This window comes from Thermobia domestica, chromosome 1, assembly GCF_964235325.1.
Source record: "Thermobia domestica chromosome 1, izTheDome1.hap1.1, whole genome shotgun sequence".
NCBI lineage: Eukaryota > Metazoa > Arthropoda > Insecta > Zygentoma > Lepismatidae > Thermobia > Thermobia domestica.
Genome location: NC_137454.1, coordinates 291,668,375 through 291,694,154, shown reverse-complemented (window position 1 = coordinate 291,694,154; position 25,780 = coordinate 291,668,375). Strand labels below are relative to the sequence as shown.

The 25,780-nt window shown below is 36.1% G+C and overlaps 1 protein-coding gene across 3 annotated transcripts in view; it reads right to left on the bottom strand.

Moving 5' to 3' along the window:
* LOC145661383 (protein spitz-like) overlaps positions 1 to 25,780 on the bottom strand; it is a 598,112-nt gene that overhangs the window by 141,368 nt on the left and 430,964 nt on the right. The window contains exon 1 of one of the 3 annotated variants that reach the window (XM_081726704.1): positions 14,755 to 15,685. The exons of the other annotated variants lie outside the window; for them this stretch is intronic. Within the exon in view, the coding sequence (XP_081582830.1) occupies positions 14,755 to 14,953 (199 nt within the window). The 5' untranslated portion in view covers positions 14,954 to 15,685. Of the gene's footprint in view, positions 1 to 14,754; positions 15,686 to 25,780 lie in introns of those variants that run through there. 3 annotated transcript variants of the gene reach the window in all.

Genomic DNA, 25,780 nt, shown 5'->3' with positions numbered 1-25,780 from the left:
CTTCCACCCTTTCAGTCTACCGAAAGATCTTTCTTCCATGAGGTATCAACACTATACACCCCACATTTATCTCCCAAATATGTCCATTCTACTGTGGTGGTACTAGTCTTAGATTATATATCTCGAGTCAAATTTAATTTTCATTTTGGTGATATAAATTTACAAAACCCAGAAAATACTTGAATAACTTTACTTGTAAGTAACTGTATATAAAGAATTGAATCATGATGTAAACACAGTTTTTCAATTAGAATTCATTACGAAAAGCTGGCATACACATTTCTTACTTCGTAAATTCCGAAATTTGTTTTGGACTTCTGGAATCCGGACTCGGAAAAGTTTACTTACGTCTAAGAGCTTTTAGGTTATCAAACAGCGAAGATTCGAATAAAATCTTAGGTAATTTCAAAGATGGAGGCCAGTGCTACTCAGAATCCAGATGTCGCTCCATCTATGTTGGTTATCATCATGAACACAATTTAAGTTCAATACTACGTTGAACAGACAAACTATAGCAGAGATAGACTGATAGCTTTGTAAGTGTCTCATTTCGAGTTTAACACCACCGAAACGGTGTGTGTTCCGGATGACTATCAAAGGATTACTAGTCCCATCATTACCTTGTCTCCAATATAATAATTCATCACAATCAAGACTATACTAGAATTGGAATATTTCTCATCACTAGGGTCTATCAGGTATGTCACAGAAATCTGCTTATGCTAGGCTTATTTCAGTCCATAAGGCAATCCACTAGCATACACTTAAATTCACACGCTACATTAAACCTTATCAAAACCACTAAGTTTGATTTATGAGATTTTCAATATCGTACCTCTCGGAAAAACATTTCAACTAGTATAAATCTTATATTTCAACACTATCTAAAATGTATCGACTAAAACCATATTCAGCGATAAACACATATGCTATAGCGAAGTCATTCAATCTCCCCGCTCATCAGTCTCTTCATACAAAATTACACGTCCGACAATTCACGAATAAAGTCATTGCTCTACGGAAAAAGTGATAAATAAAGGCTGTTAAGACGGCGTAATTCTACAACTCGACAATAAGATAATTTGCAACAGAGAACGTATCTAGCTGACATGGAATACTGAATGCATAAATTAGCCATACTGGCGTCAATGATTCCTGAGTAAGTGTTTTATAGTTAGTACACCACACCATTTCAAAACAACTCCAACCACTGTAGATTGGTTCGATTAGTGCTCAGCGGCGTTTCTTTCAGCAGCGAGGCTATACTATGTAAGACGTGGATCCAAAGTACATTAACTCACGTCGGGAATGGAATCGAGGCCTCCCGCGGCCAACCGTTGCGCCTTTCGAATACGCCTCATCTTTTACATTAGTGTTACTTTCTTACCGCACAATATTTGAATGCAATTCTCAGAATATAAAAACCGCCCATTGACTGGCTAAACAGGCGTGAGGAATGCGCTGACGTCATTATCTCTTCAGTTAGAAACTATTTTTTTTAAATTTTTCATTATTATTATATGGAATTCCTTCTTGTGATCAAATGCTGACGGGTTACATTTCCCATTCATCAAATAATTCTAGCTCGTGCTGGCTTGCGATGTTCATATATTGACTGAATACAAATTGTACCTGACTGTCTTTTACTATATTTGTATTTTATATGAGTCTAGCGCCCCTTTAAGAAACGTAAGTTATATGAGACTCGCAAAGACTAAGACAATAATGGGCTCTATCATATTGCTCGAATATGGCACCGGCCCATGGCAGGTAGATCATCGTCACATACGAGATCAAAGCAGGGGCGGACCCAGGACCGACTTCTGGGAAGGGGGCGGTGGGTTGACATAATGCTACTTTTAAGGGCTCCAAAGTCTGGGATGGATTTTATTTATATATATAAAACAAGGAAGTTACCTTTTCTGGGGAGGGGGCGATCGCCCCCTCCCTGGATTCGCCCCTGGATCAAAGGTTCATCCGCATATTCTTAAAACTATAAAGATCGAATATGATGGGCTGTATTATATGCTATTAAAGAGAGGTTTCCAGGTATATTGAGGGCAGAAATTCAAACCAAAGAAACAAGGCTACCGGATTAATATAAATTGAACAGATCAGTTTCTTACTACCATTGATGTCTTCCCGTTTCACCTACAAACCTTCCAGCAATTTATATCTCAATCTCATCATATCTGTAAGTAAAATGGGTATTCCTGTTTTGTCTACTCCCGTTTCGCCTACGCTTTCTCGATGAAGAATATTTAGGGAAAGTTTTGAGTGTTTAAGGTGGGAACCCAATATAAAGAAATGAAAATAATATACCAACTAAATGTAGCTATGCCATTTTCAATCAAGTTAAATCTATCGAAATTAATCAGTCTAGGAAATAAAAAAGTAAACAATTAATTTGAAATTTACAGAAAAGAAAAGTCCAGAATTAACACTGCACAGCAATCATTTTATTATCTAAAATTCTCATACTAATTAATAAATGCTGTACTAAGTTTGGCTTCTTCCTAAAGTGTTTCTAAAGTTTTATGCTTAAATTTCGCAACTTTACGTTTTTATTTTATTTTTTAAGGTTAAAATTAAGGTAAATTGAATGTGTTGCCGTAATATTTTATTAAATGTGATTCAGCAACGTTCAAATCTTCTCGTTGTCTACTAACATCATATTCATTTTAAACGTTATGCCGTGACTCAAGGCTTATCCCAGCCCATCAACCTTATAAAATTAATTCCTTCATTAGAGAAATTTGGTATGAAATTAATAATTAAGATAAAAGAAGTTTAAAGAATTCAGATCTGGAAGATAATTAGCTCCCATTGGAGCTATTATGGTCTTTACTCCAGAGCCGCGTTAAATATTATCAAAGCAAAACAGCTTCTATCTCTCTCCATTCAGAGAAACTCGTACTCAATTTATTCAAACATGAAGAATGAGGGGAGAGAACTGAATCTGTTCACTTCACCTCTGCTACTTTTGGTTCGATACTCGTCCATCACTCTGGCCATGAATCAAGCATTCAAAATTTAATTTAATAGCCAGCACTCATGCTACCCTGAGCCTTATCTCTGGACCTCAATTTTACTGTACTTGTAATATAACAAGTATTTCTATATTCAGGCAGAAAAACTACAAAGTTACTTTCACCCACCACTAAGGCTGAAAAATTGCATTAAGAGTCTTCATCCTGGCGAAATTAAAATACCGCTAATTTTACTGTAATTTGTGATATCTTCAAATAGATAAAAGATTATTGAAATATGGAACAAGAGCAGCCTAGACAATATTATTTTGCGTGAGGTACCGTTATCACAAGTCACCTAGTGGCTTTCCGTTTTCAGCTGTTTAGAAACGCGAAAATAAATGCCGATTTTCAAAATGGCTCGAAATTGAAAGCAGATAAGTAAGTCGTGATAACGGTTTTTTTATGTAAAATAATATTGCTTAGGGCGCTCTTGTTCCACGTTTCGATTATCTTTTATCTATTTGAAGATAAAAACAGAATTACTGTAAAGTTAGCGGTATTTTAATTTCACCGGGATGAAGACTCTTAAGAAACTTTCCTAGCAGGGTACTTGGAGGGTATAATTGTTCGTCTCTCAGAACCACGGAAGTACCGATCAGCCTTGTAGAATTCGAGAAACTGATCTTGAATAGCTAATCACTCCTGTCCTGTAAGCTGTAAAAAAAATAGAACATTAGACGTAAGTTCAAAACGAGGTAGAAAATTACTGTGTTGTGATGGTTTTCTGTACACATTATAGGCGTTACAAAGAAAGTGATATTGGAAATGCAGGCAAGGGTGTGAAGCAGCAATTGTTGTTGTTGGTGAAGAGATAGTGTCAAAGTCGAGTGTACATACACATGAATGAGAAGAAACGAAGATCTATGCAAGATGTTCGACTAGTGATGAGCAAATGCAAGACCAAGACCATGGTGGTCTTGGTTTTGCACATCCAGACTTGGTCTTGGTCTTGCTTGCAAGAGTCTTGCAAGTTTTGCTTTTAAGAAATCATGTGCTTTTTGTAGGTAAATTTTACTCTGGATATACGGGATAATAAATTTTACAATGTGCCAATAGTAACGGAAATACAATTTATATCTCTAAATGTAATATAGTTTACCTTCGTGTAAGTATGATGATAGTATACAACAGACGATGACGTTAATTTATTTTTATTTTTTTTTCCAATGGGCGCCCACGCTTCACTACTTATAAGAAAAATCACAACGTTTCGTCATCTTTTTTATATTTTTAACAGATCCAATAATCCACCGGTTCTCAAACTGGTGAGGCTACCCCTGAGACAGATGAAAGAAAACCAGGACGGCACAAATTACTGAAATACCATGAACTGCAAAATTATTTTTAAACTCTAAAGGCGTCAGATTTTTTTCTTTTCAACCACGATTAGCTAATCTTTGTACTGAACAAACTTCCAATTAAATATTAAGATTTTATTTTACTAATTCGAACATGTACTCTATGGAGCAGAAACATGGACATTACGCAAAAGCGATGACAAAATGGAGGCGTTAGAAACGTGGGCATGGAGGGGGAAAAAAGAGAGAGAATTAACTGGGTTGAACGAAAACGAATGAGGTGTTAGAAATAGTAGCAATAGGGGAGAAAAGAAGAATTTTAGATGTAATTAAGAGGAGGAAGAGGAACTGGTTGGGATATTGGCTGAGGAGGAACTGTATTATGAGGCACATGCTAGGGGGTATCGTGCAAGGAAAAAGAGGGAGGGGGCGAAGGGGTTCATAGTTGAAGGAAGGTATAAAAACAGAAAATTGGTACGTCAAGACAAAGAGACTAGCTGAGGATTACCGTACAACGAAACTTCTCAGTTGCAGCAAGTAAACTACCAATAATGGTAGACTAGTTACCATTATGATGATATGACATGCTTAGCAATATTGGCCAAAAAAGAGAGAGAAAAAATAATAATTATAATCAAACCTTTTAATATCTTCGAATAATTTGAGTGAAAACTGAAAACTACTCAACTGTCTATGTGTTTCGTGTAAACTCAATTTATATAAATACTTTTGACTTATATTGGAAATACAAAATAACGACACAAAACTCAGTTATTTAAAATAACTGTACAAAATCACACTTAATTGTGAATACAGATCATTTATTATTGTAATGTTATATCGCTCAATCCTCGATGTACCGTATACCTAAACGGGCTAAAATTGAGTTATATTGATGAACAACGTACAACGCCCATGAAATCAAAGTTGCAGGCACATGCACTTAGTTTTGTGAATGTCATGAAAATGCTATTTCGAATATTAATTTCATAAGCACATTAAAAATTTTCAACAGATGCTTCAGCCTCGGAGCCAAGGCCATACCCATGTAGTAGGCATCTATGGTGTACGGAATTACCAATGTTCAATACCACGTTTCTCTTTAGTTTTGGAAGGAAAACACACCACTAATATGTTTTGAAATGAAATGAAATATCTAGTTTAACGTTCCTCGATTATGCAACGAGGTTAAGGAAGACGGTGATGAGAAATGAATGAAATGGTAGAATGAAGAAAGCAGGAGGAAACGGGAAAACACACGCACCCTATGTTTGACCACCAAAACAGCTCACATGGCGCAAGGTGACTTGTGGGGCTTGAAAACGTGTAATAAATACAGAAAACGCGCACCGATTCAGAAAACGATATACTGTAGCTATATGCTACAGGGGAAGACCGACTCACGCGGATTGCATAAACTACTGGGAACACATTCACTCCACCGGTATTTTTACTGAAGCCAGGAAATTCAAATGAAGTTGTAATGATTTTTCCCCTTCCTTTGTACATTCTGTAGAAGAAATCAAGTAGTACCGCTACCTGTGCAAGAGTCTTGGTTTCGCATGGAAGACTCTTGCGCTCATCACTAGTTGACAGATGAAATGAAGAAAAAAGTACGGGAGAAATCTTGGGAAGTAGATCCAAAAGTTTTTAGGTATGTAACCGCATCAACATGTTAAAATCTAGATTTGAATAAAGGGAAATCGACTTAATACAGTATATAGATGCATTTTCGTACTGTTAACATTTGGGAACTTAAAATCTGTTGGTGGTACTTGTGAGCATTACATACAAATGATCGTAATACAGCATATTATAAAGGTTGTAATGTAACACATACAACAAGTCTCTTGTGAATCAGCTATATTTATAAGTATTATACAAATTCCTAAGAATCGTCGTTTTTTGCTACAAATGTAGACCCACTTTCCCTACTTACTCCTGCTTTTGTTTACGTTGGAAAGTGGATTTTAATGAATCTTCTTACAATGACTGCTTTTAGATAGTAAAAAATATATCTGAAAAGTAAACTTAACATTTTCAAGGAGAGCCGTTTTAAAAACAGCATTTTTGAAAACGTGACTTTTGGAACTACCAGTGGTACAGCACGTACTTTGCTAGAATCACAATCACGTCAGAGCTGTTGCTGACGTTGAGAATAAAGTTGTTCATAACTTTTTCTTTCTTTTAAACAAATTCCTTCAGACACTAAGTATCCTTCTCGTCGAGTGAGTGTAGGTAAAACGGGAATACCCGTTTGGCCTACATCTAAGATGAGACCAAGATAGACATATTGCTGGAAGGTCCTTAGGCGAAATGGGAATGAATCCTTTCATTGGCTTCGTAATTCGAAATAAACAGAAATTTCACCTTTATACCATTAAACGACTATGTTTGATATTACAAGGGGAGAAACGCTACTTTACTGTTTATTCACGCATTATTATTATTATTACTGTGACTAGTGCATAGGGTTTAATATATAGACTAAACTTATATTTGAATATCATTAGCGTCACATTCATGATATACATTATCATCTATAAACCAGCTTTTTCTTGAAAATCTTGAACTACTACTTTTTAATTTTCGCTTTGCTCTGCACGTTTTAAGCAAGTCGGCAACAATTTAATGGATATCGGAAGGACATTTAGGCTATCTTTAAAAGAACTGCAGATTTAGTCGTGTACCATATGAACTACATCATGAATATGGGTAGAAGGGCTGCTTATTTCCTCTGAAATAAACAATAGTTGAGTATAGCTCGTTTTGAAATGACTTCCATTAGTGATATTAGTAACTTGCTATTAAAAAAAAAAAAAAGCGAAACAGAGGATTTTAAGTGACTTCTCTGACAAAGAAGCACTCAGATAAACAGTCAAAAATTTTATTAAAGAAAGAGCTGGTACGAAATATCAATAATTTATTAGAGGACAGGCAATAATTTGAACCAACTACAGAATTAATCAGCCTGGTCCAACGAATCTTCCCACAAGAGGTATAATCTGTTGTCTGGGATACTATATACCAGTGTTCATCATACAGTAAAAACCAAATGAAATTAGGCAGATTTGATTGAACGACCAGCCTAATATTTCTCCGCAACAATATCACCCTTCATTATGCTTTAATAAAAATTTGTAGTTAATGTCAAAAATTAACGTTGCAGTATAACGTTAAAACAAACTCAACGTCACACAAATATCATATTTGTGAGCTTTCCAGTTTCCTCCCACTTTTTCATCTTACGAATCCTATCACATAATCATCCACTTTCGTTAATAATCCATTTCCTTTAACCTAAACGACACAGGCGTAGGATGTTAAAAACTTAAGCTAATTTCATATTCATATTAAAAGAAACTCTGAAGCCCAGCAAACAATATTACGAATTATGAACAAAACACGAACGCCACAAAGACAAGTCGTCAGTGTAAAGAAAGCAAACTTCGCCAACAATTGCGGCAGATACTCACCTCACAATAAACCCCCTAACGGAACTTAAAAACGAAAGGTTATTAATAATGAAACTGGAATCAATCCTGCACATAAGAGAGGAAGGAGACCTCCCAAACCACACCTTACAATTGCATACGCAACTGAACGGCTCGAGTTTTAGTTTAGCACCACAGGTTAGTATTTGATCCCCGACTGGAGTAAATTGGTTTCGGGTTAAACCCTACATCATGGACGAGCTAAAGAGGAACCGTGATATCCAGGAAGTCTGTTGCACACACTCCTCTTACCTAAATCCACACATAAAACGATTGCAGGTCGCTCTATACAAGGGATAACACTCGCGCTAAGCGCAGCAGAACAGTCTCCTTATGACTAAAAGATCAAATTCTTCTCCTTAGTGCACGAAACCAGCATTCAAATCCTGGAGAGAAAGAAGCATGTTGCTCGGCAGGGTTGGCAAAAACCATGTTTTTTATTGAAAAAAACAAAACAAAAAAAGTTTTTTTTTTTGTTTAAATAATTTGATTTATGTATTTATATTACATATGGACAGAAACAAGTTTGTTTCGCCTTGGTGTTATTATGCAGCAATGAGGTTGTGCTGGAAGGAGTCATAAGCGTAAAGCGGAATCCAAACCGCTTCTCGGCTTACATTCGAGAGAAATTATTCTCAACTTGGACTCAAAACCGGGACTACTGGCCACAAATGCGATACGTGTAAAAGTTTATGGTCAACGTACCATAATCAGTATGCTAAAACTGAGGTATCAAATTGCAAATTTAGCATGTAGATATCACTCAATTAAATTAAAACCGAAAGTCCAATCAAACCTAATGTTGGAAGCTACATAGGCAGTCGATAATTTTTTCTAATTTCTATCAATATATGCATGCAACCGTGGCTTCTTTATAAAAAAAAAAAAAGCCCATTCGGGCATACAATTTGATTTAGTTTCGTGTGCTTAGGCTTAACATTCTTATGTAATGCCGAGGTAAGAAGAAGACCTTCGCTTAAAGTGACATCCGAATCGCTACTTGGTTTACACTTGAGAGAAGGATTGTGGTTCGACCGAGAATTAAACATGGGACGCCTTGATTAAAAGGTGAAAAGGAGATGAAACTAATGCAGATGGTATGTTATGTGGAGACGTCACCATGAAGTTCATACGATTTAAAGCATTTTTGGTTTATTCTTGGTTTAAACCAGCCAACCCTGTTGCTCGGATTCGGGCTTAATCTTATCAAAATCACTCTTAAAAAAAGAAAACTTCAGCTTCACTTAAGTCGCAGCTCTTACGTAATTATCTTAGACTGACGGTTCGGACATCTTTGCATTTATCTCTGGAACGACTCATTCTTCCCAATGACTTCCGGGAATATAAAGAAAATGAAAATTCGTGAACCTATATGGAGGCTCAAATATGGACTGAGGGTGCTGTTACGAATACGAAAGGTATCTCAGAAGTAATATGACCTCATCTCCAAGATGTTTTCTCGAAGTACTGAAATACGACAAATACGAAAATATTCTTGACTGCAAATGTACTGGAAAATTTAAAACACTCCTTAAAAATGTATAATTTTTTCAGGCTCCATTGACGTATAATTAGTATGAAGATATGAAAACTTTTTAAAATATATTGTGACATTTCAAACTGCTCGTACCCTAACTAACGTAGGCTTATGGTTTGTACGTCATTGTCTTCAGAATGATGCAGAGTTTTGAATGTCTAAACGCAAGTAATGTTCAATTAGTAAAAACCATAACACAGCTGGCACTATACAATACACAATACCCTGCAGATAGCCAGTTTACGTTAAGCACTTGAATGCAGAATAGCATAAGTGTCACTGAATGACAGTGAAACAAATCATCAATACATCATTATAATAATTTGTTGTCCAGACTTATGAAATTAAAACACGCGAGATATGTTTGTTGAAATCAAAAAATCCCGTTGAATGATTGCGTTGTTTTAATGATGTCCACCGTTCAGGGTCCTCAGAAGAAGGACGCTGCAGCAAGGGGCTTTGATACAAAACCGGGAAACCACATATATAAATCAATTCTAGGGGATCAAGTGTTGACTTCTGGCCGAGATAAAGTTGAACTGTTAGAAGAAGGGGGTACAAATCCCTACCTACACACGAATCAACTCGCTGGCTGGAGGTTTCTACAAATACCCCTGGACCGGGGCCCGGAAGAGATGTCACGACAACGTTTTCCATATGTAGGCCTAAATGGCAGCCTGAAATGCATGTAAAATGAGTTTCTTAACACTTAGCTTATTAATTATTAAATATCGTAAAAGACAACATATTAGTCCGACTACATGCTAGTCGGTTGATTTTGAGAAACACTCTGCTGATCCCAATCCAATCCTGTACGTTCTTTATAACCTCAGCATTGGACACGCAAAAAGTAAATTTCAGATAATAACCCTAATCTTCTTAGCAACGAAAGAGCAACCACTGACTGATGATAACGCTCCCGAAATGAACATATCCCATTTACTTAAGTAATGAAAATTCCACACATAAAAAAAGTAGATTAAAAAAGAAAAATGTTCACCTATGCATGGTAAGTTTGCTACACTTGCCGCAAGAAGCGTGGAAAACGCTGCTAAACAAAATGTTCTCAAAACAATCAAGAATACGGGATCACTTCTAACGACACATCGAGGTTCAAAGGCGTTAGGTCGGGGACGCCTGACATTGCATCCCTTCAAAATCAGTATTTACGCACTTTCTATTATTATTATTTGTCTTGAATGGAATAATAACACTGTATACCTCAGAGCGTTCTTATCCATTAAATATGTTTCTGTACCGCAAATTGTAATAAAAGTTCGAATCTGTTAAGTACTTTGTAGGAAAATATAAGAAACTATTCTACTGTGTTATGTGGATAGGAAATAACAATAAATACATTTTGTTTGTGTATCCCAAACGGCAAGGTTCTAGAACACAGGTCCCCCTCCAGGCCACTACTTAGAGGCCAACGCGAATTACGACAAAGTAAATCATTTGAAACCATTAACTAACCAAAATACAACTTGCATAAAAGGATTCCTTCCAATAATCTACATCATAGAAAAATGGTGGGGGCAGAGCTCCCACACTCCTAAACGTATACTAATAGCATTAACCCCTAAACTAAATATATTAAGTTTTAAAAAAAGCATTGTAAATTAAAATATATATATATTACTTTAGGATACACATCATCAGAAGGAATCCTTTTATGCGAGTGTTACGTTGGTTAGTTAATACTTTTGAATAATCTATTTTGCAGTAACTCACTTAACTTGCCCTAAAAAAAAAACAATAAAATATTTAAATATCCTATAAAATAAATTTAAAATACTTTAAAAAAGAAATAACGCAAAGAACAAGGAGCAAAACGGAACTAAGAAAAGTTATACTTATTTCGAAATTAAAGGGGGACTAGTTTTCTAGAACCTTCCCGTCATAAACAATAACGATAAAATGCAACGTATTTTTTTATTTTTTCTTTTTATTTTAAAGTGGTTTGTCTTGTAGATTGTAAAAGCTGGAAGCTAGTTTTGAACATGTCCATATCAAGTTTTCTACTAAATGTCGAATACATCACGAAACTGAGAATTGCAACTATGCAGCCAACCAAGGGAACCTTCGTTTTACGGCACACAGTAAGTTAATTTCACACAAATATTCACTACTCGAATCTAGTCCATTTTCCAAAGTCCTAAATCAAACTACTTTTTTCTCCACTTCCAAAGGAAAGAAAGAGGGTTTCTAAATAAATAAATAAAAAACAGCACCTATCGTATGTAGCAACTAGATACGCAATGCAAAGATTGAAACAACTATGAAGAGATGGAAGGAAAAGAATAAGCTACTGTGAAAGCCCCGTATTTTGCCAATGATCTCGTTTCCGATACGTAAGAGGGATCGAAACCTTATTAAGAGGTTCTATTGAGGATGCAACGTAATTACAAAGTTAACAAGGTACTTTTGCCATGTATTAAATGACCAGTTTTTAGCATAATCGCGTATAACATAACGTAAATTAGTTTGTATTACTGAGCACTTAAAATACACCTACAGGGGAAAGTGTGGGTTTTCGAGCGATGGGATCATTGAATGTTTACAAGCATGCACACTCATGTCCAAAATGATTGTCGCATGTCTGTAACTGTTTTCTTGTAAGAAAATAATTTGATAATGATCTTGCAGGGTACATTTAATACTGATACTATGTGTATAATCGAGAAATGTATATTTGTGGTAAATTTCATAGGAAAATAATTATAAATACGAAAATCAGAAAGAGTAAAACAAAATGCCGCTAAACGGACAAGAAAATTTCATGGTCCTTATTTAATGTTTTTTGACACGAAACTTGCCACATACACATCTTTGCCGATTATACACATACTAACATTATAAAATACCAGGTGAAATAGTTATCAAATTATATTCCTACAACATACTTATAGACATGCAACAATAATTTTGGACATGAGTGTACATCAAACAAAAATTGTTCTGTCTTCAAGCAAAAAAATACTGATATATCGTTCAAATAAACTGTTTTTGTTGCAAAACTAGCTCACTACAGTAACAAATTACAATGATAAATGTATCGGAACATACGATGCAATACCGCTTACAAAACGCTTATATATATATATATATATATATATATATATATATATATATATATATATATATATATATATATATATATATATATATATATATATATATATATATGCTTATATATATATATATATATATATATATATATATATATATATATGCTTATATATATATATATATGCTTATATATATATATATATATATATATATATATATATATGCTTATATATATATATATATATATATATATATATATATATATATATATGCTTATATATATATATATATATATATATATATATGCTTATATATATATATATATATATATATATATATATATATATATATATATATATATATATATATATATAGTCATGTTAGCTGAACAATTAGTTTTACAGCAATTCTCACACAGAAGCAACTACGATCCAAAATCCATAGTCTGCCCCCCAAAGAGAACCCGAAATCAGCAACCCTCAATATAGCAGTACATCATAGTAAAATTAACAGGCAACATCACAGTCCTGCGATTTCTATATAGATGAGCTTTTCCTGTGAATGTTTTCAACAGTGAATTATTGTAGTTACATATACAATAGCACCGACACCTTTTTGTTGTTTCGAGGCATCACAATTTTCTGCCTGGCTAAAAACTGCGAACTTACAGATATGATAAAGATTATAACTATGGGGAATGTCGTTAATATTATAGATGAACTTTCGTCAGTCAACATCCTATAGTCATATCATCTGATGCTGTTAACTTTAACTAGGCCAAATCTGCAGATACGCTCTTCAACCATTAGACGGCAGCATGAACACTCAGAACAGGCTGCCAGGGAACATCTAAGCATCGACCGTTCTTCAAAATATTAGAATGTATACCATTACATGCCACCTGTGAAGAGTCCGAAAGAAGAGTCTAGCAGATTCACAACTAGGATTTACGTCACTCAGCGCAAACACGAAATTCGGCGCCCACAATATATAGGCTATATGATCAGTTTAGGCGCTCCTACAATACGCACTCGGGACACGTGCCCTGCTTGCTCCCCCTTAGTTGTGGCCATGCATATTTCCACACATTACAAATAAATGCTAAGGTCCTATTCATCATTCAAAGCACCACTATGTACAACCCTAGCAAAAGGAGGGGGGGTTCGCTGGAGGGGGCAAAGCTGTTAGTACGGTTCTTTTTCTTTCTTTTTTTTAATTGGACGTAAAAAGGAGTTGTCCAGAGCCTTATTTGTGCGGTACCATCACGGTATTAACAAAATGCTTTTATATGATGATGGGTGGTCATCAAAATAGAACACTTACTTTGACACTAGACAATCACAACTAGAAAGCACAGGAAGGTTCTAGAATGCTGACCCCACATACATAGATCAAGGTTTTTTTTCCTTATCAAAGCTCAATACTGAATTCAAATAGTATAGTAATGCCTAGCAAGCGACACCCAGTGAAGTGGGGTTAGTACCCAGGCTGACTGCCTGGGGATACGGTACAGTATTCTGCAACCCTGCCAGAAAATGCTGTCCGTATTGAGAAACTTAATTCAAATAATTGATTGATTCGAAACCCAGGAAGGGGCCAATGTCTCATCTTACATCTCCCATTCCTGGAGGACATCATCTGACCCAAGGTATGCACAACAAACCCAATAAACGCATCCTCAACACACAAAGCTTCACCAAATCAACTCAAACCTTCCCCTTGAGTAGTCAGGAAATAATCTGAATCTTAGATGGTAGCTGACCCCGCTAGTAGAGAATACCGCGAGCATATAATGGTAACGTTTCACCGCTCGCTGCTAGTGCATCCTTACAGAGAATCATCCGGTTTTACACGAATGATGCCAACATCTGACCATTACGGAACTATGGTTCGCACATGATAAACATCTGTTAGCTTGTAACAGTCCTAGTAACTCCAGTCCAGTATGCTCTTGTCTAGACAAAAAGGAATACAGGAAGCAACTACCAGCTTATTAAATGTGTGTGCCAACTTTAATTCCCGTATATGAGTTACAACTTCAAGTGAAATAATTGTAATCATAATATACCATAGAAACAAACACGCGCAATTACATCACATTCCGTCGAAACTTAAATATGACAAAACTACAATAAATATCTGTCTAAAGAATAAACCCCTACCACCTTGTCTAGAATGTATGCATGAACTACGGACAACTAAACCAATTCAAATCAGACACAAATTCACTAGATATAGCAGCTGACCTAAAAACAAAAAACTCCTACATCACCGAACGTTTTATCCAACAGTTGAAATTGGGTAAATAAGAAAGAGTTACTCACCAGAAAACCTTGCAAGGAACCTAAAAAACCGACAAAACATTTTTGCACCAATACACTCCACTATCCTAAGGAGTCCTAATGTAAGAAGTATCGCGAGGTCCGACAGAGGGGGATCCGTTGGGAATGGTGGCCCCCACGGAAAGTCCGCATCGGCCATAATTTGTGGAATGTACGTTCCGGCCGAATATGCAAAATGCATGTACACAATTCTTTTTTTTTTTTCGTACACACAGTTAAAAAAAAAAGAAGAGAGAGGACAGAAGTCAGGTCATCAGGCAAGGTCCAATTGTTCAAAGATCACAATAAACATATCTCATATCATATCATAGGTAAGGTCCTATATCCCATGTATCGCTTCTATTGATACGGCTCACTGACGATAGGGTTCGCCCTGGATTCGATTTTGAACTTCAATTTTGGAGAGCTCAGTTTTCGCTCCGCCCCTTGCCACTCTTCCAATCAAAAACCGATCTTGCAACACTGACCAGATATCGGCCAATCGATCACTTTTACCACAGAGGCTCCACCCCACCATCCACACAACGGGGGTGAGGAGGTTTGGGCCGGCCACGCGGCCCTTGTCGTCAGCCAAAACAGCGCAAACTCTTATTTTTTTGGTCATGCAATCAACAGTGGCCAGACACCAACACACAAAATATCAAGGTTAAACCCTTGAATTACGAACTACCTAAAAAGGTTGCAAATGGTCAACACTTTACGTTATTATTTTCACTTCCATATGCACGTCACTAGAAACAGAGAACACAAAAATCACCAAACTTCCATTATCTTCGTAACATGAACAAGTCTGCAGTCAAATTCACCGATCATTTGAGTTCGCGTCAGGCAACACTAACAAATACTCCACTTCCACTACAACACTCTCTTTCCTACGCCCCTCTGCGACCATCTGCTACCATTGCTTTAGTGACTGTTCACCGGTGCTCGGAGATTCCCGAAGATAGCCGATGTCAACCGAGACATGACGAACGGGAGCCAACGGGCAAGTGACGAAAACAGATAGCCTCGCTCAAGGCCCGCTGTGCGTCTAGACAGGAAATATACGAAAAATTTGGTAATACTATCGAAAACTATATAAACACTCTACAAGGAATTTATTTATGACATTTCGTTTATTCTACTTACGAATAATAGGCTACGTGTAGAGTGCATAGTAGCACCACACGTTACAAGCAGATACTAGAATTTGTAACATGGTATGTCAAATACAGTTCAAAAACATCTGCCTAGAAACTTATTTTTTAAATCTTGACATTCTAGGGATTAACTAATTGTCGTAAGGACATAATGTTTGCATGTCTCAAGCTGCGAAGCATCTGGATAATGATTTCTTTCATACTATTTCTGTTTACTATGTAATCATTAATTACAAGTAGCAGAAAAAATCTGTTTAATTAAAATATTTTGCATTCAAAAGAAAAATATATATATGAGATTTTGATCGATTATTTCCCTCTGTTATACGCAGAACCATCGAAATTATAAGACTGCTGAATATGTTCTTATTTGGGGCCTGCCGCTATAATATATTGCTCGTCCAATATATTTAACTTCCACACTCCTCAACGTAATTTATTAACTTTATAATACTCGAAAACAGGAAAAAGAAATACTGTAACATTTTTATAAAGCATATTTCGACAACTGACTGGAAACGTATGTTCGTTATTACAATTGAAAACGTTTTCCCTGAAATGTGTAGTTTTCTATTGAATTTTCTGCTTTCTTAAGCAAGCTAAATTAAAGCTCGTGCGTTTCCTTACATAGGTAAAACATTACCAACAATCTGTATCCTCTCACGTAATTACATTACCGCAGCGCTTTACTCGTATTATATATATATATATATATATATATATATATATATATATATATATATATATATATATATATATATATGTGTGTGTGTGTGTGTGTGTGTGTGTATTCAAGTTCGAATGACTCCTTTCTTTTTCTTTAATTTATTAGAATATTCAAAATAGTAAGAGTCGAATTTATTAACTATTGTAGGAAGTCATAATTTAAGTACTTATACGGGTTTACTTTTAATATTACAAAGCTAAAATCTGAAATACGCTGTTACATCAATGCTTTTTTAGAGTTTCACACTATGCTATGCATACGTGTCGGTTTTAACGTTCGCCGCCGTGGAACCAAAATGATAAAATGGCAAACGATTCAGTGTCTCGAGACAATAACATAAGATGACCACCCGCAACACTCTCCTGAAATCGTAAGTGGTTCAAATTTATTCTTACTTCCAGTGTCAACACTAATTTCCGTAGAGCAAAAACTATAAAAGACATCCCGAAGTTAGGTTTTGCAATCGATTCTGTCCTAAAAGTAGGCTCCACGTCTATTCAAACTAGAAATGATTCAACGAAAAAGATAGCAGATACCGGGAAGCGACTTTCTACAAGCGATTCAGCGTTTTAAGAGAAGGTACCATAACTACCCGCAATGCTCTATCAAAATCTGAAGTGGTTAAAATTTGCTACTACTTCCGGTTTCGACACTGATTTCCATATAACGAAAACAGAATAAGATATCGAGAACCGTTGTTTTTGCAATCGAATCAGGTTCTCAAGAATAAGTTCCATCTCCGTTAACCTTCTATTCAAACCTAAAGTGGTAGAAATTATCTGTTTCCGGTTTCAACGTTGGTATTCGATAGCGAGTTTTTTTTTTCTTGTTTGCAATCGATTCAGCGACTCAAGAGAATATAACCATCATAACCCGCAAGGTTCTTCTAAAAACGGAAATGTATGGCATTTACTATACTTCCGGTTTCAATGTTTATTTCCACAAAGCAAATACAGTAAGATATATCGAAAAGTGTTTTCTTAATACTGATTATTCTTCTTCAAAAAGGCTAAGCCTTGTCTTTACAGCCACAGCGTCCAATTTTCAGCACTCCTTTTCATCTCCTTGTAGGAAGTATATCCCATCTCATTGATCATATTTTTAAGGTACGACATTCTTGGTCGTCGTATCTTCTTCCCTAATATCATGCCTTCGAAAATATTTTGGAAAGAGGTATCATGTCTAAATAAATGACCAATGAGTTTTGCTTTGAATAATTCTCTTCCTTCATTCACTTCTTGCAGTACCACCTTATTGCTCTTCTTTCAGTTCAGCTAATTCTGGTGATTCTTCTCCAAAATATTTCTGCTGCCTCAAGACGGTCTTTCCCCTGTTTTGCTAACGTCCAGGTTTCCCATGCATATGTCAAAACGTTCTACTCAAAGGTTTTTACAAATATCTTTTTAGCGTGGATGTAAATGTGCTTATTCAGAAGAAAATTATTATTGTTCTGAAACGCGTTCTTGGCCATTGTTATTCTTCTCTTTATTTCACTAATACATCTGTTTTTTTTTTTTTCTATATTGCTACCGAGATAGCAAAATTCAGCCACTTTCTCGAGTCAGTCTTCTTCTGTTTTTATGTCCCAAAAATGGGTTTTGTCTTTGCTTTTATCCGTGTTGAAACCGAAAGTAGTGAAAACTTACGATTTCCGGTTACAACATTTATTGCATAATAGATAAAACGGAAATAGATAGCGACAAGTAGATTTTTTTTATATGGATTCATGCAACAGAAAATGACAGACACCAATTAGCACTTCCGGTTTTAACCTTAAGAACACCAAAGTATTTTGGCTTTCATTAAAAACTAATGGCTGTGGGCCTCAGGTCCCCCTCCCCTGGTGTTCCTAGGGTCACGATTAGAGCTTTGAATATTGTAATTTTGCATCCCAAACGGTTAATTGTGCCTGATTATACGAATATTCTTATTTGAACTATTGTTTCTCTTTATTCGACTAGTATTGTTAACTTTTCGTGCAAATAATGCAGTAGAGTCATGGTTATCCGAGCTAATGTGGACCGGATCTACCTCGGATAAGAAAAGGTCGGTTAACACGGATGGATACGTGTACACAGAAAATTTTGTACAGTGTTTATTATTGTTGGCAGGGCCGGATTTCCCAATAGGCCCGGTAGGCCCGGGCCTATGGGCGCAAGCTCCCAGGGTGCGCACGGCCGAGAGAAAAAAAATTTAAAAAATATCTAGAAATAAAAATAAATAGCCATAACTTAACATATTTTTTGAATCGATTAAAAAAGATCAGGCTAATAAAGCATTCTGATTTTGAAGTTCATTGGAACAAATAATTGTTGGTAAAGTTAAACTATTTTTCAACATTATGCATCAACTTCGTTACAACATTGATCTCCACGAGAGAATGGCTGTTTTTTTATACTTATTTACTTATTTTTTTACTACAGAGTTTTTTTTATTTATTTGCCCAAATGGCTAAATTGAACAAAACCAAAGTTATTCACCAATCTTTTGTTAATACATTAACGGTATTTTGTTAAACCCAGGACCAAGTAAATTCCTCAAAAACTTGCGATTATAAAATTGCAATAGGCCTGATATAATCTTTTAATAAAGGTTTTTAGGAAAGTAACTTTAACCAGACTAGGGGGCGGAAAAAAATATTTGGCCTAGGGGCGCCAAAATGCTAAATCCGGCCCTGATTGTTGGTTAATGACTTTTCTCTTTATTACATTAATTATTATTACTGTATTTATATAGACTGAAAGTATTTGAGAACAGGATCCTGAGAAGAATATTCGGACCCAAAAGGAACGAGAATGGGGAATGGCGGAAACTTCATAACGAGGAACTACATAGTTTATACGGTTTACCCAACATTGTTAGGGTCGTCAAGTCTAGGAGGCTTAGGTGGGCAGGTCATGTAGCTAGAATGGAAGAAAGTAGAAACGCTTTCAAAGTCTTGACTGGAAGACCCATAGGAAAACGACCATTAGGAAGACCTAGGCGCAGATGGGAGGATAATATTAAGATGGATCTCGCAGAGATAGGAATTCAAAGTAGAAACTGGATGCAATTAGCTAAGGATAGAAGTCAGTGGAGAGCTTTTGTGAACGCGGCACTGAACCTGCGGGTTCCATAGGCCATAGAGTTAGTTAGTTAGTTAGTTAGTATTTATAAAACAGTAAATAACGTGAGGTTAGATACTGACAGGTACATAAGTTAAACTTAATAAAAATAAGGTACTGTTTAGCATACACATTTTTGAAAACTCTTCCATAGTCTTCTGCTTCATTAAGCTACCTAGATTTTTAGCCGCTATACTGCGCAGACGTCGCACATCATAATGTCAGTTGGTGCTGTGTCATCATACTGTTCGATGTAGAATCGTGTCTTCTTAAACTGAAACTCAAGACGTGCCACTGGCGGATCCAAGGGGGGGAGGGGGCGACCGCACCCCCAAAGGTCTCTTTTTACCTCGACCATTTATCGTTGAAAAATACAAATATGTCTTTTCCTGGCCGATTTAATCTGTGTCACAAGCTTAGCAGAGTCTAATCAAAATGTGTGGTACTTAATAATACTTAGTACAGACATTTGAATTGTGAATACTTCCGTCCCTAGTTCCTTGAAGCGGTCGCCACAAGCCCCAAAGAAGCGAGAATATGATTCATTCATTGGACGAACAGCTGTAGGAAGGAGGGTAAGTCGGCTTAAGCCGGCTCATTCTTTGAACTAAAAATGTATATTTTACAAAAGGATATTGAAATGGAATTTGGGTACCCAAACTTCAATTACCTTTGCCTTGAACAAAGAGAAATATAGAATCTTCATTGCCCCTTACTGAAAAGCTATCTGAATCTGAGACTTTTCGGTTGGTTGATTGATTGATATGTATTTACGTCGTTCGTCAAAAGCGATGCTTTACAGAATGAGAACTAGAGTTTAAAGTTGGATCTGAACCACTGTAGAGCATTCGATGTTCACTCACCAGGAATCAAATTACAGAACTTCATGCATCAAAGGTACGTTCGCTAACTACTAGATCAACAAAGAGAGCTATGATTTTTCGGGTTCAACACGGAAACATAAGGAACGGACCAGGAATTCATTGAGACTTTTAATTGCATTTCATCTTTTCTTGCTGCTTAAGCTAGGAACTTAAAATTCATACAATAGATAAGATTTGTGACGTAGGGTATCACTAAGGAAGGATTTTTTTTTGGATATTTGAAGAAAGGAAGGGGATGCGATGGAAATTATTCTAATAAGACGGCCCTCACTCCGAATCCCTTAATTGCAATTATTATAATTAGATATCAATATCTAAGAATCTCTAGAAGTTAGAATCATGGAATTTGGTATATGGATTTCTCATTTAATGTAATTCAATACGTCTTTCAGCGTTTTTGATAATTTACCTAAAACGGAAAAATGGGGTGGGAATTATTATTATTATTATTAAGATGCCCATATCTCGGGATCCTTTACGGTTAGCGACATGAAAGTTGGTAGTTTGATTTTCCATTTAAAATAATTAAACATGTATTTGTGTTCTTTTTTTCTTACCATTTAATGTAGAAGAGAAGGAAAAGAGATGGGGTGGTTTACTAAAATGTCTTACAAAGTGTTTGAATTTCGTGACAGTTTTAGCTAAATTCAATTCTATATGGAAGACACAGAAAGAAAAACGCGAAACATCGTGCCACAGTAGCATGTAGGATGTGACAGTTTCCCCATATTGATTTTTATTTAATTTTAAATAAATTTTTTAAATTCAATTATGCATATGATTAAAACGGCTTTAGCGAATGTCATTTTAAATTTTGTGTTTAAAAAGCAATGGGAATTGAAATAGCATTCTTTATTTTCTTTTCCTATCCAAGAGTAAGATGTTTTCTTTTTATTCTGTATACCCGTCATTGCGGCAAGAACATTTAAACCACCCTTTTTTTTTTTGTCCCAATAAGAATACTCGCTGAACGTCTGAAGCCACACAAGACCACACATACAGAGGACCCTTCGTGAACCCAAGGAAAGAAACAGGAGAGCTTTTAACATCTCTCTGAAAGAGGAGAAAAATATTCTCTCTGAAGTCTGGTCAAACTGAATACAATCGTAGTGCAAAATAATCCCTGCGAATTTGTTAACTCACATTTCCGTCAGAATGTCTCCAAGTAGAACTTAGATAAAATTTTGGCACAGGTTTGTAAGTTGGTCCAAGAGCACGAACCAGACAAGAAGTCTCCAAATGAACTTCCATAAAAATTTTAGACACAACTTGCGAAATTTAAAGAAATCGCGTACTTTGGAGAGACGACGCTAGAGCACCGTAAATGGGCGGATACGAACAAAATAGAATTGAGGACGCAAAATAATTTGACGAATGAGAGAAAAAGGAGGAAATCAAAAACGCAGTTAGAGGCGTGTCCTAAAAGATCGACGAGTTGAGAATTCAAAAACTCCAGGTCAGTAGTAGTTAGTTGCGAGACCGGGAACAAGTGCGTTGTAAAACTTCGGTCATACACAAAAATTCCACACACTACACTCAAAAATATACAACACACGTCAACTACAACGATGAATAGCTAACTTAGAAAATAGCCCACTGCACGATTTTTTGCCAACACTAAGGCATAGACATTTATACGTAAATTTTCTTAATCCGGAACGCTAAACTTCGAAAAACTTTGTAGGATTAAATACATTTTGTGTGGGTGAGACATTTTCACCCATAAACATATATCTGCAAACACCAGACAACGGACATGTTTAACGAAGATTAGTAGTCAGAAAAAAACAAACTTAAAGTTGATTGCATCCTTCCGGAAAGCACTTAGACTAATCTTAATCAACAGCATTTATAATGAACACTTCTTAAAAACACTTAAAATAATTAGTCCGTGCAACACTACACTCACGATACAAAGAGTGATGTTGGTGCAGGGTGATAATTGAAAGTGCTAGTGCACAAAAGTGCATTGTTAAACAGATGGATCGACGGAAGCCCTGTTTCGATGGAGATGGACAGACCAAAGCGCGTCGGCCCTGGCGGTTTAGGAGGAAGACACAGAAGTCCGATGAAAGAACTCAGGACCCAGGACATTCGTCGCGCAGGCACGAAACAAGGAAACGTAACGACCTCTGTGTATGTGTGGTCAGCGCAGTGGCAACAACGAAAGGTAGGACCCACCAAAATTATTTTTGGTGTTGAAAGGCCGATCGAAATGCCGTACTTTTTGTGTGTGTTGGGGGGGGGAGGTAATACAGACCCCACGAGAGGCATTTAGTGAAATGAGAAGTATCTTTGGTATCTATTTATGTAGGGCTATAAATGAGTCTGAGCCAAAGTAGACTCAAATAATTCGTATCTTTATTCACTTTTCTTACTGATATGCAAATTAACTCGTTGTATTTCTTTAATTTGGACCAATAAAAGTCGTTGTTAACTAACTTGAACTAAATTAGTTCTTCTGTACTCCGTAGTTCTTTGAAATTGTCCATATGTAATTCTGTATAAAGGTTTCACTTGTGCAACTGTTTATCTTTTTGTCCTTCTGAAATGACTCTTGACAGTTATATTAAGAAGCATGTAAAGATCAGTACAACGTATTTTATCAGGATTCCTTCGTGAGTGAGTCGGCAGACGTATCGCATTTGTGACCAATTAGTCCTGGTTCCGAGTTCAAATGGAGGACAATTTCTCTCGAATGTAACTTAAGAAGCAGTTTTTATTCCGCTTTAAACTTATGTGACCCCTTCCAGCATAACCCGGATGTTGCATAATAACATCAAGGCGAAACAAACTTATTTCTGCCCATATATGATATGAATATATAGAGCAAATTATTTAAACCACAAAACCTGGTTTAAACCAAAAATTCCTGGTTTAAACAAAAAAAAAAAAAAACAGTTTTTTTTTGTTTTTCAATAAAAACCATGGTTTTTGCCAACCCTGTACAAAAAGTTCTTTAGTCGCGTAACATAAGGAAAACAGAACATTATGTAACAGGAGGTGATATTAAGAACTCCGTGAAAAGAGAAAATGCTACTATATTTTACTAAGCTATTGTGATATTAATGATGTGTTGTGTTTGGAGCTTAATGTTCTCTTTTAGCAGTCAGTCTAATTAGACTTCTCTCGTCCCAAAGGCGAGAACACTTAGCACTTGTTACAGGGAATCAAAAATAGAGGTGCCTGGCAACTCTTCCTTTTACTCCAGGTGTGTGTAAATCTTTTCGATAATGAGATACGATAAGATCGGAATGCTAATACTGTGGCAAAATCGTGGCAAACGACAATAAAATAAAGTTGTGGCAAACAACACGCCACCGTTTGATAAAATGTTTAGGCAACTAAAGCGACGCGTGGGGTATGTGGGCTGCATGAATTCCACTTGCAGGTAACAACTGCAATGTTAGTTTGAAAATCAATTAAGATAGCGAGCTACGAACTGAACATAGGATTCATAAGTACTGTATGTTGTAAACGCAATTTCTTAATTGGATACACTACAGGAAAACAAAAGTGATAGTTGAACAAGAAAACCGAGGTGGGTCCGTGGTAGTCACCTCTGGTGCATGGAGCCTATGGATCGATCCCTGCTCGCTCCAAGTTGACTTTGTAGTGGACAAACACCTTGTGCGTGGGTTTTCTCAGGGTTCTCCCGTTTCCTCCCACTTTATTCATTCCACCCTTTCCTTCATTTCTCATCATTGCCATCTCCTTTAGCCTAGCACGCATAACAGTGGAACATAAAACTTAAAGATTTTATTTTTTTGAACAAGAAAGTTATGAAATTTTTTTAAAAAAGCAAAGATTTTCATTCCCCCCGCAAAAAACGCCGGCTTTTTGTATTTCTATGATCTAAATGTTAGTGTTTGTATCAAAGGTTTCCCTACAAATTTTATTTATTTTCCCTATAAAATGAAAATGAAATGAAGTCTTTGAGTTTTACGTCCCACGGTTATGCCGGTTAGGCTAAAGGAGACGGTGATGATGAATAATGAATGAAATGGTGGAATGAAGAAAGTGGGAGGAAACGGGAGAACCCCGAGGAAACCCACGTACACGGTGTTTGTCCACCACAAAGTTCACTTGGCGGGGGCTGGGATCGAACCCGAGACCCCAAGCACCAGAGGTGAACGCTCTACCACTGAGCCACCGCGGCCCCTTATTTTCCCTATAATAGTAAAAAAAAAAAAAAAAAAAAATGTATATCAAAATCTTGTAGATTCTGAAAGCTTCACGCACTCCTGTAAGTCATGGAATGTGCAGTGCTTAGAGACAATGCTTGAGTTTACAACAATGACTTTCGATTTACATTTCTCACTAGTATATACTTTTTCGAGTGAGATGTTACTTAGATGCAACACAAACCCAGTACCAGTCACTGATACCATAAAATTGCAATTTCTTAATTGTGTAACTTCTCGTTTGGACTTACAGCATCTTTTATTCCACTGCTATTGTTTAAGAAGTGAATGCCAAGTGCTTTCCATTGTACGCTAATCAAGTCAGGCGTTGAGCGGAAAGAAGTGAGCGCATGGAATGTACCAAGTGGATTTTTTCGGTATAATTAGTTTTCTTTTCTTAATGTGCACATAATTTCTTCTAAAGAATATATTGTACTGGCTGCCTATTCGAACTCATTACAGGAGTTGAGAACTTCCATTCAGACTGTTTTAGTTAGCTTTCTAATTTGCAAGTATCTTTGCTGCTATTCACTGTTACGCTTTTACATTAACACTACATACTCATGTATCTTGATACTTATTATTTCCATAACTACAATTTAATAATAATAATAATAATAATAATAATAATAATAATAATAATAATAATAATAATAATAATAATAATAATAATAATTTAACAAGCTACCAGAAGTTTGGCCATTTACCGAAATTAGTAACACCAACAACATAAACAGGAAAGGAAATGGATAGAAGTCCGCCAGAGTCTATATTTAAAGATAGCATCTCGGCATCCGACTGATAGAACCGAGAAAAAAACTGGGGAAAAAAAGTCATTCACGATGGCTAGTCTCCGAATTCTAATTCGGAGCCTCCAGATTACGAAACGAGAAGGATAATCATTCTACGCTCGCTCTTGGCTATTAACATCGATCTTTGGTATTGTACGTCTGTAAATGTATAAGACTAA